We start from the raw sequence: 17,045 nt of genomic DNA on the forward strand, positions 1-17,045 counted from the left end.
GGGAAACAGAGTATCACCAGCACTGTAAACCTTGCTTTATTCATAAATCTGCCTTCTCCCATTTTTCAGCACGTCAACATTCCTGTGAAGGGCTCCCATCAGACCCCAAAACACACACTCGTTACAGAAGGGTCTTCCTCAGATGTGCCCGGCTTTGCCCAGAGCACAGCAGGTGCCCTCCTGACAGCGCTCTCCTCAGGGAGAGGACTCCACCCTACTGCACGAAAGGTTTTTGCCACAGAGGTTAGACTTAAGAATGCACCACTTAAATGTCACAGGTATAGCCTAAAATAGCACAAGACGTTAAACTGAGTGGGGTTTTGCCCTCCGAGGACAGTATTCAGGTGGTCAGCTGGACTGTAAATCTTTCCTTTTCATTTTTTGCCAATGTTTGTAAGTGCTCACAGAAAGACACACGCAAACCATTAGGAATAGGATAAAATAACATCTGTTAAATATTTTTTAAACCCAATGTCTGCAGCAGTTCTCATAAAGGTCTACAGGCAATACCAAGACAAGGATGGAAACAGCCTTTTATTCTAAATTTCATATGTACACGGGAAGCCGTTTTACACAGTTTTGTAAATTCTGCGTAAAAGAGCTACTGTCATCCAATGTCACTGTGCTTACACTAATAACTTTTAAACACGGAGTACATTATTAACAACAAAAAACTGTTAACAAACAGGCATAAAAGACAAGATATGTGTGCTGATATTTCACATATATTCTAGAAACAAGTTGGCGCAAAAATAAAATGTGCCAGTAAAAAAAAATAGGCATTTTTAAAAAATCACACAATACATGATTTTCTCTCTTGCTTTCTCTCCATTTTGTACATGATATGCTGAGATCCATTCTCAAGCCTTTTCACATCAGGATTTTCAGGCACTTCAGCAACCCAGATATATTTTTTACAATACATGAAGTTCAGAATAACAAACATAAAAATAGCTGCTGCAAAAGAAATTATCATTTCCCATATGCACATTCAAATATTACTCACTGCTAGAGCCATCTTTTTTGCTTTCGCTATTTTTGGATACTGACATGTTTTCAGGATGATGTGTAACAGTTTGTCTCCACTTATCTCTCATTCATATACTTAAAAGTTTATTTTTAATGTAGCTTCACAATGCAACAATACAGTATATGGAAGCACAAGGCAGTTGTCCGCAAAGCTTCACAAACTGTAAAAAACAGAAATTGTTTTCTTTTCAGTTTTTTGATCCAAAGAAAAACTTTGATTTCTTCTGCTCTTGCTTTAAGCTCTCGCCAAGATTTGCCCCAACAAAGACAACTGTGTATCAGATGACCATGGGATGATACTCTCCTTATCTCTCTTTCTAGACACAAGTGTCATATGACCAAATTCATTTAGAAGTAAAGCAAAGCAGAACTTGGTTGTATGTTTGTTCATAATTTCCCATCTTTAATAAAATAGTAAAATATACTTATCAAGGGCTTGGCTGTGACTGTATAAATAGTCTCTCTTCAGTTATTTCATTTGTAATGGACTGTGTATTAAGATTATAAGGCAATTATAACAGGATTCTCAGGATAACTGAAAGCTTAATATTGTTTTCCTCATGAGTCAGGATAAAGGCTTTTTTAATAAGCTCAGAGTGGTGAGAGAGAGAAAAAAAGAGTGCATATGTGCATAATAGGAGAAGGATAGCTTTTCAGCATATAGACACTTAAATAGTGACCAAAAAAGATGGGTAATGACTCCATCTTAAAACATCCTAGAACTGAAACTGTGATCCAGAGCTGAGCTAAGCCTTATCCAATCAAGAGTGATACGTAACTCTCCTCCTGACCCGAGAGAAATAAAGAAGGACATGTCAATGATTCCTTCATTGTCAAATTCATTAACTGTATGCCACAAAGCTGCATGTTGGTGTAGTAGGTCACTGCAAAGTAAAACACATTACATCAAATCCTAGTAATAAGCCATTGACAACTAGTGGACTGGGCTATGGGACTTGGTACGCAGGGGCGGCGTTGCTCACTTCCGCTATGATTGTCAAATGGTGGAACATCCTTCCATGAATTCAACACTTGAGACAGAAGGGCAAAGACATAAGGCCCTTCAATGCTTTGCCCGTATTTTTAAAGGCACTGAAACAGACAATGGATATATTCCTTAGTACCATCAGTTTAAAAAGTTTTCAAAATAGAAGTCTTTTATTTGAAAATGTTCCTTATTGCATGATAAGTTGATCTTCATTTTCTTCACCTCAAGAATAAAATGGTCTTCCCTTTTCTGGTGTTTGCAATCTGTTCAGCCTTGCCACCTGAGACGGCGAAGGTGGTACATCTTGCCTGAAAGGACCTTTAGGAGGGGTATAATTAGGGTCCTGAATTTTCTTATATGAGTCATAGTTGCTAGGCCCTTCAGAAGAAGTTTTTTTTTTCAGTTGTTGTTCTTTCCGCCTTTGCTCTTGACGGAGCAGTTCTTGTGTTTCTAGCATTACCCTGGCATTGAAGCCATGTCCCCCCATATAACCATTCCTTGATCCCTGGTAGCTGGAATATCTAGGATTTTCCTTTGCAGTCTGGAACCCTTCTCCGGGAGAATAGCTCTGCTCCCAGGAGTCTTGAGATACAGAACTGGCATTTTTTCTGCTTTGCCTGGAAAGAAAAATGGAAGAGGCTTTTAAGACATAATGTTCTGGTTCACCTTCTATTGTTATTGACAACAATCCCTGGAAAGAAGGTGCTTCCACAATGCCATCAGGTTTCTCCCAGCTATAGCATTCTCCAGAAGTGATGTTCTCTTCTGCCCCAAGAGGCATCTTGCCTCTCTTCTTGGCAGAACATCTCCTGTACTGTTGAGCTATATTTCTAGGCCTCTCCAGGAGGAATATGTCATGGAAACTCATCTAGTGCTATAACCACCATCGTGTTCTCAAGAAAAGAGTGCCGCAGTTAGTTGCAGACCAGGAAAGGCCATACACACAGCTGTGCTTACTAAGAAACCAGACAAAAGCTGGCACTTGTAAAGTCATTCATGAAAGATTTGAATCTAGACTCACTCTTGATTAAAAATGCAACAGACAGATCTTTAAAACACTTGCTCTAACACCGCACAAGTCAGAAGATAAAGCTCATTACTGATAGGTAGTTACACAGATGAAAGTATCTTCCTCCCACTTCCAGAACTAAGGAATTTTGTGCTATCAGGACTGTTTCCCAATCTGCTATAGCTTTCATAAAAGAAAAGGCAGAAATAACCTTGTTTGCTTTTATTTTTTTTTTTTTGGCTCCAGGGAGTAAATAAATCAACTACATACATGAATTATAAATTCTTATCTCTTTTCACAATAAATCATCACATTATTTTGAAGACAGATTATGGTTTTGAAATAGCTTTAATTTACTATCAAGCTGCTAGATGCTTTTATGAATTTAAAATAAGATTGGAGATGATAAAGAAAACCAATTTTGTGCTGCAGCAAGAGATACCCACTTTGAGATTAAAATTAGTGTACGAGAATCAAGCAGTAAAACAAAAAATACTGCGACACTAATCAATAAGAAAATAATTTAGTTGGCTTGGTTTTTCATGCCAACACACATGACTGAGTGTGGCCTCATCCAATGAATGTGCAGTGAAGAGACAGGAGACACAGATAATTTTTCCACCGTGAGTAAAAGTAAAAAAATTACCTAATGTTTTGCAATCTTCTTTGCACACATATAATTTGAAAGTGACCATATCCACCTTATTTCATAATAGATTTTGAGACCTCTGGATGAAAACTGTTATTCAGGATGAATGTAAATTATGACAGCATAAATTGAAACATAACATAAATTCTTATGCAAATTTTTATAGCTGTCCCTGATATTCACATATCCATCTTTGCCAAAGAAGCAACGTCTCTGAGCCATGCGTTATCACTCCCTGGAACAAGAGCAAACTGAACGAACCTCTGTAGGTTACAAAACCGTCAGATTTCTGATCTAGAGCAAGATAAATTTTAAGTACTAGAAAATTAACTTGGAGTTAAACATTGTTTTTACAGTTTCACACGGGACAAGGGGGTGACTAGTTGAACTTATTTAATTTACTGACTGTTTTCTGGTACTTGTTCAAAATTAGTTGGCCCGCATTCCCTGTCTTTCTGGGAAGCTCCTTTAAAATTGACTCGAGTTTATTTGAGTGCAGTACTAATGATTTAAATGTATAAAGGGAAAAAAAAAGGAGGCTTCTAGAGACTGTAGAAGATGAAAAGCAACAAAGCTCAAGAATGTAGGCAGTGCACAAACTTTAATCATGACAAAGCCACAATTGCAACATTAAGCTTGGGACCTAAATTTCAGAGTAACAGAAAGATTTCTTTAAAGTTCAGTCACAGCGTTCTGAACAGTTTGCAAAGTTGGAGAACTAGATGTCACAGCTTGTTGTAAGAGTATTGCAGTATTTACAGCTCTCAACTTTAGCCCAAGGTCCTGAAATTCTGTCTGCTCTCAGCACAGCTCAAATATCCAGAGTGCTCAAAGTCCTGAAATTATTATTAATTACTCAGTGACATGTATTGCTAGTTTGCTATAATTTCTCATGTTAAAAATCACATTGAGTGAAGTTTTCAGTCGTTCCTTTCAAAACAAGCATTTCTATGACCCAAAGCATTATTCTCCAAATTTCTTGAAGATCAGTTTTTTCCTTACAGTTATTAATTTCTGCCACTGGAACTGCACTGCAACTGACTTTGAACTTTTAAATGCTACCAGTGATTGAGCAGAACAGGGGAAGCGAGTTCTAAGAATCATAATTTTAATACTAAAAATAAGCCCCCTAACTTAAAAGCAACACTAGCATCTGTGCTCTTCCACTAATCCGTGCATTGCTGGGACCAACAAACCTGAAAAAGAATTTCTCAGGAAAAACAAGATGGCATTAATAGGTCTGGTCACTTCAGAAGGAAGACAGAGATAAGAATCAAAGGGAGTATAAAGATTTTCAAAAGGACAAGCTAACAATCTAAGAAAATACAGTAACTTTACATTTTCCTTTCCCACCTTCCAAACGTAACAGAAAATTCTACATGGAAAGGTTACATCATGCGGAAACCTGAGAGATCTGTATTATTTTCAAAGATGGTGGTAGGATAAGAGTTTATGATTAGGTAACTTTGATTGTTTCCAAAAAAAGAGTTATGATACACTTGGTAAAACACATTATTACAAACTGCTTTTTCGACACAGGGCACAAAAAAGAACACAACTTCATTGGAAGGGAATTTGACACCAACCTCCAGTGTAACGGATTCTTCATTCAACCATTGCCACTGATATTTGAAAAGGCGAAGACTATTTTCATAATGCTTACCTATGATAGGTAATTTACAATACAATTTGGGTGAACTTTTAGTAATTCTCAAAGCTAAATATCAAATAAAAACCATTTTGACCAAACAGTGATTTTTTTAAAAAAACCCAGATTTGTTTAGACAAAAAATGTATTAATTTTCTGCATTCTATTGCTAATGACCCAGTAACTTAGAGGAAATGTATATACTGGAAACTTGAAGGACCTTGATTTTTTGGATGGAGATTCTCAGTTCCATATTCTTTTGTTTGAGCTCTTGAGGTTTTTTTTTTCCCTTTTAATTTTTGCTTTTAGCATCACAAAGATAGAATTTCTACCTAGTAAGCAATTAGACCACAGAAAAAAATCACCTGACATGTCAAAAGGGGACAACACATGTCATGCTCAGGAGACTTTTGTAATTGCAGAAAATTAAACTGCATGGTGTCCCACAAAGAATAGCTTTGTTTTAATGTCTCAGTTCTGTTGGGTGCTGAGTGTCATCATATCCCACTGAAATCAGCTCTGAAGCAATACTCTTAAAATAAACAGCTACCACATGCTCTCACTTAGGAAATTTTATGCCTCTTCCACACTAAATACATTTCACCTTGTATCAATGCTAAACAACAGTGTCTGCACTAAGCACAACATTTTCTTTCCACAAATGAATTTACCTCCAGGCTCATATACACTGAGGAGCTTTTCAGACAGTTACCATACCTGGGTAATGAGCTGTACTGCCGCTGAGCTTGTTGGAAACTCTCTCTTTCTTCCTGCCTCTGCCGCTGCATTTGAACCTCTACTGATACTGAGTGTCTGCCGCTCTGCGAGTACGTCTTGGTGTTTGGCTACAAAATGAAAATGAAAATGTCTTAAACATACTAGAAGAATACCCACAGAGTATAAATTGCTGTTGTACACATGCAGTTTTATTTGTTTCAACACGCAGTTCAAGTAGCTCTTTCACAACAATAGGTTTAATTAGGTTAAATTCCATAACCATGGCCTGTGCTACAGATTTTGTTTTGGACCCACCATTTCTGAGATGTATCAGGAAGACATTGGTCCAGAATGGGTTATGCTTTTATAGTAACACTGAAATTTAAATCAAAATTTAAAGGTGGTGGAACAGATCTTCAGACACTGTAAGTTTACCACCTAGCCATGGTACTACTAAGTTTTAAACCCCACTGAGGATCTGAGGGAGGAGGGCGCTCCTTTGAACCTCCCCTCAAGTGATGCTCTCCTTTAGTGGAGCCATCCTGTTCTGCTGTTGATCCAGATATGCACCACTTGCTTTCCTAAGAGACAGGGAAACATTTTCTGGTTCAAAAAGATCAAGTAGATAAATTTAATGAGTCTCTAGTGGACAACAGGGAATTCTGTATCTCTGAGAAGGACTTTAGATAACATCTTAACAAAGTGACAATTTTAAACTTTGAGGCCAATAGTAAGAGCAAGTGAAAATGGATGGGCCTCCTGCGAATACAGAGCATTGCTGCACAAGATCTGGCAGAATGGCTGGATTCAAATTTTGGATTACAAAAAAGTTTCCTTTTGTAAGGATACTACTTTTCATTTTACATCACTACTTGCTTCAGATTTAGTGATTTCAATTTGCAAAATAGGGTACCACAAAGTGAAAGAATGATATGAACTTTTCTTGTTGTTTCAATAATAAACTTCCACCTAACAAAGAAACAGAGCATTGTTTTATCTATCTGCTTAAAATTACCAGTTCCATTCAAAACACGTAAGTCTAATCACTGGGAGGTTAGGGAGCATACCCACTTCTCTGAGCCTGGGACTGAAACAGCTTGTCCCAGAACTGCTTTTCTTAAAGCACTTTTTGCCTTTTAATCTGCCTTCCCTCAAAACACAAATCTCTCCATTTCTGCCATTGTAATTTCTGCAGCACAAAGATACTATAATAGCTCACAAATATCTGCAAGTTAAAAGGCTTTTCAAACTTCATATGTTGAAGACAAGTTTTAGAAACCAGGAAGTTGTCATTTGTGACATAAACTACTTCTTTGTCTTACTGTATAGTCAAGTACCTGGGGGTAGCCAGAAACACAACACATTTGAAACAGGAGTACAACTTTTAGAAACTTCGTTGTCAATAAGCACACACTTGAGACAGAGCACCAGTCTCGTCTCAGAATATAACAGACATAATTCAGTGAACAATTGCCTCTTCTGTTATGAGAAAATTACTGTGCAAAAGAATCAGAATGTGAAAGCATAGACTATGAGTAACAGAGAACTTATTAAAGAGAATCCCTAATGCGAAATTGATGTCTACTTCAGAATAGATTTACTCTGTAAAAACCTCAGTGAAACCCCTAATGAAAAATGCTTTAGGAATGGTATGATGAAGCAACAAATTGAGAAACAGAATCATGTGTCAGCCTTGTGGGAAATTTTCTTAGAGATGAATAAGCTGTACATATGTATGTCCAAACCAACAACCCCCATGGAGATTTCCTACTATATTAAATAAGGGCAACACATACAGAGCAGCATTTCAGTTATTGCATATGTCAACATTTCTAACTTTCTTGACTTTATTGAGAATCTTCTGACATTTGGTATTTTATTGAAGGGCTCAGCTATGGAAGCGAGTGATTACCTGAAAATCACAAGATTTATTTGTGAATTCTCTCCAGTGTGGTTATAAGCAGCTTACAGAGAACCGGAGGGAAACTCAGAAGTTCCCATCTCGACTTCTCCATAGGGAATAAAAACCGTTTAAACTAAGATTTTAGAGCCAATCTCCTCATTTGTTCCATTTCAGCAACGCTGGAAAGCTTGCAGCTACATTATGTCATATGTAAGAAAGTAGTTATCACAAATAAGACACGAAATCAGAATTGCTCCTCTTTATTTGCAAACACAGTTTTACTTTTTTCAGTTCACTGTAAATATAACAGATTAAAGGATTTTACAGTACTGGGAATGGTTAAGTTACCAAACAGGCAGAACTAGAATTGAGCTGCTGCTCAGTTTAGGTTTATGCATCATCTAGAAAGCATGAATGCAAGTTTCATGCACACATATATGAAGAGAGCTGAAGTTACCACAAAAGCCTTTACTAAAGTAACAGAGGCTTTGAAAGCCCCAATGGACTATGAATGGACTAAGATAAAACATAGCTTCAGATATATTTTTTTTTTAACGCATGCAGGAACCAGTGTTTAAAGGGGTATGGTGCCTGTCAGCCCGCTGTAGTACATGCCCATAATGACGGGATCTGAGGAGTCAGGTCTGGATTCTCCACAGTTCACAAAGATTTTCATCTAATAGACAGCATTTATAATTTGGAGGGTCCAAAGGTAAACATCTAAAATCCATTATCAGATTTTCTGAAGGTATGAGTACCAGTATGCCCTGTTAAACTAAGTGGATTTGCACTACTGAACTAATCTGAAAAGGATAATTATTTAGAGTCCTGTCTGCATATTATTCACATTTACAATAAGCTGTTCATAAATTGGATCTGCCATCTGATTTCAAGCATCCAAAAATATGGCAGTGAGACATAAAAATACTCCCTCGGTATGTAAACACATATTCCATAACATATATACACACAGACAGGCACATTCAACCATCTTTTTAATGAAAAGGCCTTTCTTCCAAATCTTTTCATTAAAAATCTCAGTGATCCCAGAGTGAATGTCCTTGATGTATGGTTATGATGATATAAAGACTTAACATATTCCTTTTTGTATCCTTAACTTGTTCAGAAAAATGCAAATCGCCATACAGTGATTTATCTTTCCAATATGCTTTCTATTAAAATATATAAACAAAAAATAAATATCTCATAAGTAATCTTAGTCTTCAACAGCTAATCGGTAATTTTGTCTCAATTCCCAAAGTTGGCAATTTTATACATATATATTTATATAAAATTTATACACAAACACACATCTATATACATGCATACCCCATCTATGTCAGCACTAAACAGTCGTGATCAAAAAAAAAAAAATGCAAATTTTCACATCTTTCAACAGCTCCAAAAAGCCATGTATAAGGAATGCACACAACACAGTAATTTTAACAACAATATCAGCACGAGGCTAAGTACAATTATAACAACCTGAAATAATCCAACAAACCTGGCAACAGCTTGGTCTTCACAGTACAGATTGATAAGAACTCTGGCCTCGTTTGCAGTGAGATGTATGACAAGCACTGACCTTTTACATCAGGATGTGGTCAAGGCCACAATTAACAACCAAGGCTGCATTATACAAATAGATGTATGTTCACGTCTTCCACAATACCTTTAAGTAAGTGGCAATGATAGCTATTGCGCTCAGCATTGTTTAACAGTACTCAGCATGGAAAACTGTGCTTTAGGATACATGAAACTACACAGCTCTCTTCTCAAAGAGGCATTAATTTAAAACCAGGGCTGCAAAGTTGAAAGTTCCCACAGGTTTCTCACTTTAGGGCAATGACAATTTTTCATTTCACGGAGAACGTATGCCCATGGCTTATGGTGCACTGACCATGAACAGCAGTAAAGGGAAGCATATTTTAGGTATAAAGACCCCTCCTCTCTTTCCTAGCTACAGCAGTGGCTGCCCACACAGTTTCCTTCCCTGCAGACTGTCAGCATGGATCTTCTAGGACTGGCACAGATCAAAGTTGCCACAGAATTAAGGGAAGGAGATCATGGGGTTGATTGAGAGCATTGGGTTTTCGATGAGATCCAACTAGTTCAGGTGACAGGAGATCCATCAGTTGAGGTGACCCTATCTAACAGGGTACTGCCATAGGGAGAAGCTGAGAGAAATGCTTACTGATACTCATAGAACTCCTTTGTGTTGATAAAGAAATGGTTAATAAAGAGATTGCTAAAGGAACAAGTTCCTTAGTATTATTCCAGTTATTAAAAAAGACCATTATTTAATATTAAAATAAATGTGCTAGGTTTTTTTTTTCCAGATTAAGCCATGTGTTTATCCAAGAAGTTTCAAGTTCACCTGGGAAGTTGGTAGTGACAAGGCCCCCCAAAAGTCCGTGGTTCTTATAGTTCTGCACTAATTAGAAATAGATAAGATTAAATGACCTTGCCTGCTTTATGTATAAATGCACTTGGCATAGATGACAAACAGTCCAGTAACTGTGTATATCAAAATTCAGAATGATAAAAAACATTCAGCGGTTCTGGGAGATGTTCTTCAAAACTATTTTTACTTCCATACCTTTGTTTATATTGCTATGGTGAACGGAGCATATAGCAATATTTCTTTTAAAAATTGCCAACAGCTGTGTGTATTTAATTTTCCATTTCACGTAAATTAACAGAATGAAATTAGTGTGGTTAAAAAAGTTTTAAAACATAAAATTTTTTATTAAAAAATAAAAGAGCCTAAATCTTGGCAAGAAATTGCTGGTATTTCATGAAATCCTTTGCAGACGTGACAGAGAATAGATATTAACTACACTTACAGCTGAAGAGAAACTACCTGTGAAGAGGCTGCCCCACATAACTTCGACTTCCTCTCTGAAACACACTGGGGTAGGAGAAACAGAATTTAGCTTCTAAAGTATTCTTTGTCGACTGCAATGCTTCATTAGATATTGCCTAATATCTTGAAGAAAATATCCTAAAAGAGACTCTTGAAATGGATTAATAATAAAAAGAACTAATATATTACTTTTCTCTCTCATTAACATGTTGAGTAATTCTACATAATTTACAGCCTGATATAAACTTTACAATGTCTTGAATATAGTTTGTTTTTCATTTTTCCAGGTAAAATTAACATGTTACAATCAAAGTTACAGCAGTAAAACCCAGGCTTTTATTTTTCTGGAAGAATTTTAGATTATTTAGAATTCATTATGGTTTTGAGTAAGTCATGGACTTGAACACAGGGATAAGAAACAAATGCCATAAACAGATAAAAAAAGAATATTTTTTTCTTTAAATCTGTCTTAAAAGACAAGAACTGCACGCCAACAATCATCAGAAAAAACAAGCATAGTCCCTAAACTTACAGAGCATTTATCTATCAGGGCATGGCTATGTATGTTATTAGGACTTCCGGAGTCCATTCTCTGTGAAAATCATGCAATTTTTTACCTTTCACAAATTTGCGTAGATAATTAAAGCTATACTCAGACAAGTCAGGTAGTATATTTATTTTGTCCCAGTTAGCTGTTATCTTTGGGAAAAAAAAAAATCTTTTCATTTGACTCCTAAATATTTAAAGTAGAGTTTGCTCAGCTGCTTTCTCACCATACAAAAAAGATCCAGGATGACTGGAGATGAATGTATTTGTGAATGGAATTTGTCACTTTCCATTTTTCTTAAAGATGAAGAAATAAACCACCAGCTTTTGTCCCTCCTGCATCTTTGTGCTTCTACAAGAAGGCCTGGCAAGCAGTTGTAGTGTTTCAATGGATTTAATATGCTCTTTTTCTTTAATTGGATTGTTCACTCCCATGACATTAGGGTTATAGTCCGGGGATCTGTTAATTAAGATGTGACTAGGCAAAAATACAAGATATGGAACAAATTACTGTCAAAATCCCCCAAACTCCAAGACTGGTACAAAGAAGGATAAATCTCAGCAGACCCAATACTACCCAGGAAAGAAGAAAATCCCAGGACCAACATTGGTTCCAAAGAGAAAAATCAGCCCCCAAAAAATTCTGCATTTATATATAAATGTCACAGGAACAGCAAGGACCTTAAATATTAACAAACACAATGTGATTCCACACAGTTCTACATGCCGAGATACACATTTCTGCAAACTCTGACTGGATTTAACACCAGCAGGATTGAAATAGACTAATCTTCCCCACCTTCACACACAAACCCCAACCCCCCACCCCACGCCACCCCGTGTAACTTCAGGCATACAGTACTGGCCTTGAAACTCTCGTGTACCTTGTTTTTTTGAAAAATACAAGAGCCATGTAAGAGAAAAAGACTTGATAAAGCTTGAGAAAGTTATCTTAAAATAAACAAATGCAGAAACCTTTTCATAAAGCTTTGACTCAATTGCAGAACTAGTAGATTTTAGAGACAGCTTGATCTTGTGACAGTTAGTCAGTTATTAAACCTTAACAGTGTGTCATTCATATGGCCTTGAGCAGAAATGTTACGCTGCTTAATAGACAGTGTCATCTCATTCCAGTGCTATCACTTTTGCGTCTGTTAAGCTGCCTGATGCTGTACGAATACTCATAGGCAGTCAAGTATTTTGTTTACTGGCAAGGCAACCACAGCCAGGCAAAAAGTTCGGCTCTCGCATTACTCAGCTATAGAGTAGCCCTGATGGGCACAGCCAGAAACAGATGGGGTCAGGTGTTGGTCTCTGCCATGGGTATCACCCAGAGCCAGCATGATGCAGAGCTCCATGCTACAGAGATCTGCCTCCAACCTCTCCTCCAACCAGAGGAGACTGAAGGTATTTGTCACGGGTAACTGGACTCCTGTGTCATAGGCCATTAATAGTCTGGGATGGATTGGAGTCAGTGACGTTCACAGGATCATTTTGATAATATATTAGCCAGTTTCTGAGCTATTGAGCTTCTCTGAATATCCTCAGAGATGCCAGATTTCCGTCAGCACCCATTACTTACACTGCAAACTTTGTGTTCATTTATACTGCCTTAAAGTAATCAATAGTTCCACATCACATCAGCACTTTGTTCCCCATCTTCAACCTTCCCATCAGCTTGTTGATGAGAAATGCAAACTAATTATCACCTCATCGCACACACTTTGTGGATGGGTTTTTCCTCTCTTTCTACCCAATCCAGGTCAGAGTTGCCTGCTGTCAGGTAGCTCAGAGACTTCTCTGGATATAAAACCTTTTGTTTATGTAGCCTGCACAACCCATCTCCCTCAGGTGAAAAAGCACTTTTCAGCAATGGTCCACGTGCAGGTGCACTGTTCGCTGCTGTGGTTTGTAACCAACAGCCTACAGATGGAGAAGACTGAAAAGACGATGATGGATGTATCTAAGTATTTTCCTGCATACATATTATAAACCCCTTCTGCATTTTTTTGTGTCACTGGTATTTAATAATACATCTGGATCTGTTTTGAGAGGGTGTCTTAACAAAGTCCATCGTTTTACACTAACATGTTACAGTAATACACACTCCTTAAGAGAGAGAGGGTTATGGCTCCTTAGCACTGAAATGACTGTGAACTGCTGAAATGGATGAGATCATTGCTTTATCCTTTCCAAGAATTGTGATATTGAAAGGCTGGAGTACCCGATGGAAAAAAAAATTATAATTCAAAAATACTCTGAGACTTTTTTTTAAAGTATTTATCGAAAATAAAACATTCGATCACCCACGTATTTAACAACAGAGCAGCTCCTACAAAAGCAACAATAAGCATCAGAATTAATATTAATATATTAAGCTGAATTAGTCACATTGAGCTCATTTGCATGATCTGTAGAAGGGGAGTAAACAGAGAGATCCCATTTGTTTGAATAAGAGAAAAAGGAAAGGTCAGTGTTCTGACCCACAATTTAGGAAATTATTCCATTCCTAAGGTAATCAGCCTGTCATCTAAATAATTCCCTCCTCGCTCATTACAAGAAACTATAATAAAAACCAAGTTGCCTGTCTGAAGTTGCTATGGCATTTAGATATACAACAATTTGGCCCATGACCTTCAGTAGTTAAGTTCCCAAGTCTTCAAGCCTGCAAGTTTTTCTCATACAGTTTTCCCAAGAATGCTGCTCAAATCTCCCATTTGAAGACTGAACAGCAGTTGCGTAATGGAAAGTACCTCCTACACCCAGCCCCCTTTCACTCCCAAACTGGTACACTATAACTGTGATGAGCTATCACATTATCTTCACCACATCAAATCAAAAACATCTGGTCATTAAAAAAACGTTCACTTTATTTATTCAATTTTAGAGAAGGTCAGAGGTTTGCAAACACGGGAAAAGAGAATCCTATAACCTGATACAGCATATTAAGCAGTCATTCAGGGATACATTTACCTTTGTTCCTCTCCATGCTGCATGTTAAAAACACCAGAGGTTCAAATTTGTGAGATTAAGATGGACAAGGACACAAAGACCAACAAAAGTAAAAAATTCTTCTATATCCTCCACAACAGGCAAAGATGACACATGCGTTATGGTGTTACCTAGGTTGCTCTCAGTGCCTTCATATGCACAGATGCAAATCTTCAGCTATTTCCACCTTGGTCTCATGTGCGTCATAGCGTTCAATAACTATAACCCCTCCCCTACACTTACTTTGGAGGAAGCTGTGAGAGTTTCTACTGCTATCACCATACAGTTCCCGCTTTTTGGGGAATGTAAGCAAATTGCTCACTGTTTTTACTGTGAATTTTAAACAAAAAAATGCAATAAAATATTTGCCCCATATTTAAAGTATCCTAATTTAGGATATATACTTGATTAAAAAGCAACACTGATTCATTCAATTATATTAAACAAGATAAGGACGTGGATTTACATAATTGTATCACATCGCTAGATCAGATTGAACAGGGTTTAAATGATCAATTAGGATGGGTATCTCAACATGGAGCTGCCTCACTAATATAAGTGGCAAAGGGGTACTATTGTGAGCATGCTGTTAGGCACATCTCTCCTTTTGCCTGTGAAAACACATAGCTCTTTCTCTTAAGGACAAGAACTAAGCACAGTGATACTGCTTCAGAGAAAATACCACTTACAAGGTTACATTTTCTCTCTAAATTATTTGTCATTAGTATGTGTTTTATTCTGATTTTCCTAGAAATTTCAGAATAATTGAAACTACTTTTGAGGCAAAAACAATACAAGCAATAACTCACACAGTCGAAGGTCAAAACACAGAGCAAATAATGCACACAGGACAGATGGCCGAAAAGTTTAAGAATGAAATAAACATGAATGAACAAAAAAAATGGGGATAACAGAAAGGGCAGAAGTGTGGAGGCAGAGGACCCTCCATCTTTATCGGTCTGTTCTCGACCAGCCCGAGGACAGTGGAAGTCAGTCAGCCTTTCCAAAGCTGACAGGCTCCATACACTTACCCATGGCTGCTCAAAACTGTAAGTACGTCTCCTGTCTTCCACGTCCTCATCTTGCTTTGCTTGCTGAAACTCTTGTCTCAGGCGTTGTATCCGGTCATGATTGTTAGGAGTTGATCTGTTGCTGAAAGAGGGAGGATGAAAATGATCAATATACTTGGGAACTGCCATCTGTGACTGTAATTTCTTAGCATGGGACTGCTACTACAGTGCAGGGGTACAGGCTTAAAAACAATTTCCCAGCATTTAGTACAAAGATCCTGAGTTTTCTGAAGATGGTTAATGATGTTCGGACTTACTTAAAAAGAAACTTCAGATCGTGTAAGAATAAGACGAATAAGGCGAATAATGATTGTAATTCCTAAAGTTATCAGAAGTTACCGGCATCTTTTCAGTCTATGTTACTTCTAGAAATGAAGGGGAATGCATGTGTTAGTGGCAGATTTAACATAAAGGGAAAATAAGAGAAAAGTCCTAATGATCTCTGCTACTGAATAAACATAAGAGATACTTTTTCCCAATCAATAAACTCTAGTACTCTCAGATCTTTCTTTGCATCAAATTCATTACAATGTCTGAAGGCCCTACCTATATAAAATTTGATTATTTCCCCCAATCAATAAGAGCCTGTTATCCCCTAGTTCTTCTTTTTAACAAGTCTTTTAAACTGATCAGTCTGAAAGCATAAAAAGGCTTGGGGCCAGTAAAAAGAAATCCATTTGACAGTGTTGTATGCAGGAACGCATCCGGGCAGCAGACAGGGACACCAGTGGGCTGGGGAGGGCTCAGCCCCGCAGCCCGCCCCAACCGCTACGTACCAGCACACCCAGAACCGGGAATTCTTCAGAACCATCAGTTTTTCCACTACGTCTGTCACAGGTAATCTGCTCTCCTAAGCACATAGGTAATGAAGTATGCACAGAAATGGTTTATTACCCAGGACAGAGGCAAAGTGGATATTTATTAATCTCGTTGCCATTTTTCCAGCTGTGCAGCTCGTACCTGACCTACACAACCCCCATCGTATTTCAAACGTGTTAATGTGGGAATCACAGGAAGCCTGACAAACAAATATGTTATATCAGAACTAACCAGAAGCACTTTAATCTCTTACTACGGCCTTCTTAAGCCCTGCATTTCATTGTTTATTTCAAAAGAGCTGATGAGGAGTGGTCAGCGATTAGTTTGTTTCAAAAGAGAAATCTGCAGGGAGACAACGGTAAACAATTCCACAGATTCCTGTTCTTGGACACAGGGTACAATAAAACACAGTGAATTTATATCCCATGTCTCCTCTCATACGAAAAGAGACAATACTGGAGTCCATTTGTGTCTGTTTTCCATGTCTCTTGGGATTGGTAGGTGCAGTGGCTTGATGGCTGTTGCTGTTTGAGATGTTACTTCCCACTCTTTTCAGCGCCCTTAAATGGAGTTTGGTTGGCCAAACAAAAAAACAATTAACACGGCTCTAGTGAAGACTAATTTTTGAAGATGTTTAGGGTTTTCTTCTCTTATTTGAAACCAAAGTCAAAGAAAAGGAAGGAATTTAAGGAAGTGTTTTCTTTCTTTCTTTCTTTTTGTTTCTGTTTTTTGTTGTTGTTGTTGCAAACGGGAGCTTTAAGAAATGCGTTATTTGTAGAGTAGGTCAACTTCTATGTGCAAATTGCCATT

At 37.5% G+C, this 17,045-nt stretch overlaps 1 protein-coding gene across 1 annotated transcript; it reads right to left on the reverse strand.

Moving 5' to 3' along the window:
• Positions 1-2,099: 2,099 nt before the first annotated feature.
• LOC104496191 (partitioning defective 3 homolog) lies at positions 2,100-16,266 on the reverse strand (the record flags this gene model as incomplete). Its single annotated transcript, XM_010139274.1, has 4 exons — positions 2,100-2,634; positions 6,041-6,168; positions 15,378-15,498; positions 16,193-16,266. Coding segments are annotated over 4 exons (717 nt in total), but the record flags the coding sequence as incomplete, so codon positions are not given.
• Positions 16,267-17,045: the final 779 nt, after the last annotated feature.

The sequence above is a fragment of the Buceros rhinoceros genome, unplaced genomic scaffold (genome assembly GCF_000710305.1).
Source record: "Buceros rhinoceros silvestris isolate BGI_N320 unplaced genomic scaffold, ASM71030v1 scaffold4897, whole genome shotgun sequence".
NCBI classification, from domain to species: Eukaryota; Metazoa; Chordata; class Aves; order Bucerotiformes; family Bucerotidae; genus Buceros; species Buceros rhinoceros.